Here is a 2,451-nt window from a genome sequence, read left to right on the forward strand (position 1 = left end):
ATATTTTGTAAAATAAATTATGTAAAATATTCAAATTACTAATTATTTAAACCAAATATTTATAAGTAATCTTTTTTATTTGAAATTAATTAAATAACTTTTTTTTTAAATATAAATTAATATATTAAATTTTTTTTTTAATAAAATTATTTTTAAAATTTTAATTTAATATATTTAAATAAAATATAAATATAAATATATTTAACTATAAATGTTTTATAATATATATATATATATTACTATTATTTATAATAAATGAAAATCTTAATTATATTATTATTTTAATTAACTTTTGTTTTTTGTTTATATGTACTCTAACACTAATGTGTCCATGATTAAATGTAAAAATTTTATTCCTACAAAGTAATTTCATCTGATGATGATTATACATATATCCGTAATTTATAATCTAAAATGCCCCGTAATATGATTATAACTTACGATATGTCCTATTTCTCAAATTTACCTAAAAATCCTAAAAATTAATTGATAATCGATACTTGTGAGAAAGCTTTAAAAACAGCATTTAATTATTTTTCTGATCTAATAAAAATAGTTCCAAAATCTGAAAAGCAAATGAGATATAATTCCGATTATGAAAAATGTGGAGAAGTTATAATTCCTTAAATAGACAAAGATAAAGGAAAAGATTCTGATTTACATATATATGCATAATATCTAAATAATAAATAATTATCTTTTGTAGCCTTTGCTAGTAATTGTTAATTTCTGTATAAGGTAGGACCTTCTCATGGTTAAATTACTTTTAATTTGGGTTAATTAGAAGAAAAAAATTTAAATGAAAAATATATATTTTAAGATATATTAGAAATAGTTATCCATGAAATGACTCATGTTTTGGGTTTTTCAGAACATTCAATACCTTTATGGATATAATCTGATAAAAGTCTTTATCCTGAACCTACTTTAAAAAAAAAATTAAGGGGAATAGATACTTTATTTCTCAAAACGCCTAAAGTTTTGTAGTTTGCTCGAAAATATTTTAATTGTCCTGCCTTAACTGGTGTGCCTCTTGAAAATTTAGGAGGCCCAGGTTCTATAAATTCACATTGGAAAAACACAATAATCAATAGCGAATATATGAATTCATAATAATAATCTGTATAGTCATATTTTAGTGGTTTTACAGCCAATCTTTTAAGAGACACTGGCTTCTATGAGGAAATAAAAGAATCTATGGAGGAAGAAATATTCTATGGGAAAGCAGCAGGCTGTCAACACGTCACTGGTTAATGTAATTGTACTAAAAATGAGTTTTGTATTCCTACAAAAGATTAAAATTTATGTGATTTCTCCCATATTGGGGCTTCAATTTGTATTGCTGATTAATTTAATGAACCTAATTGTAATACACTTTAGGTTTATTAATATAAGGAATGCTGGAATATTTAAAATATGTAACACTCAGTATAAACACAATAAGTGTACGGAATTTAATATGGAGTTGATTCGAAATGTTTTAACTCTTCTTTAATAAAAGATACTTATTATGTGAATAATCGAAAAATTTAAGGTTTATGCTATAAATATAATTGTAGTTCTAACGGATAATTAGTGACTATTCATGTAGGAAAATAAACAGTTGTTTGCTCAAAAAATTTAGAAAATATGTAAGTTAAAGGATATGATGGAATTATTATATGCCCTAAAAATATACCGTAGTTTTGCAAATTTAAAAAAATTTGTCCGAATTTCTGTAGTTAAAACGGATATTGTCTAAATAATAAGTGTGTTTGTAATAAAGGATACTTTGGAAATGATTGCAGTTAAACAAAGCCTATATTAAAAGGATGATTTTTTAATATCTATAAAACAATGTTTTTTTTGTTAAGAATTAAAGTTCTAATTTTTAATTTATTTTTTTTTTAAAAAAAAGAATATAAAAAATTAAATAATATTATAATTTATTTAATAATTTTTTCATTTTTTTTAATATTTTTTTATTGTAATAAATAATTAAAAAGAAAAATATATATATAGAGATATTTATATAATTTAAAGAAGTATTAATTTAGATTTTTATGGTCTGATGCTACAGTAGTGATAAGAATATAAAAAAAAGCAAGAAAAATAAATAATATATAAATTTTCAAAACATATTGAAAATAAATATATAATTTTTTAAAAATAATATAATTTTAATATTTATCATTTTAATTATTAAAAGAAATATAATAAAATTTATAAAAAAAATAGATTAATTTATTAAATAAAAATTTAGAAAAAAAAATATACAATTTAAAGATTTCAGATATTATATTTTAAAAATTAATAAGAAATATTAAAAAATTTTAATAATAAATTCTAGATTAAAATTGTATAAAAATTGATATTCATATAAATTAAATTATGAATTAAATTTAAATATTTAAATTTTAAAAAAAAAAAATGATTTTAGAAATATAAAAAAAGCATGTTATATAATTAAAT

At 19.1% G+C, this 2,451-nt stretch overlaps 1 protein-coding gene across 1 annotated transcript, besides 3 other annotated features; it reads left to right on the forward strand. All coding sequences in view use genetic code 6, as the record gives it.

Annotated features, from left to right (window-relative positions):
- Window positions 1–82: 82 nt before the first annotated feature.
- Window positions 83–149: a microsatellite.
- Window positions 99–173: a microsatellite.
- Window positions 168–233: a microsatellite.
- Window positions 234–414: 181 nt separating this feature from the next.
- On the forward strand, window positions 415–1,579 carry IMG5_073990 (leishmanolysin family protein, putative; the record flags this gene model as incomplete). The annotated part of the gene is made up of 4 exons (XM_004036633.1): window positions 415–421; window positions 557–715; window positions 830–1,366; window positions 1,560–1,579. 4 exons carry the CDS (start codon window positions 415–417, stop codon window positions 1,577–1,579), a joined length of 723 nt encoding a protein of 240 aa, XP_004036681.1.
- Between the last annotated feature and the right edge of the window lie 872 nt (window positions 1,580–2,451).

This window comes from Ichthyophthirius multifiliis (genome assembly GCF_000220395.1).
Source record: "Ichthyophthirius multifiliis unplaced genomic scaffold scaff_1120509250431, whole genome shotgun sequence".
In the NCBI taxonomy this organism is placed as follows: Eukaryota; Ciliophora; class Oligohymenophorea; order Hymenostomatida; genus Ichthyophthirius; species Ichthyophthirius multifiliis.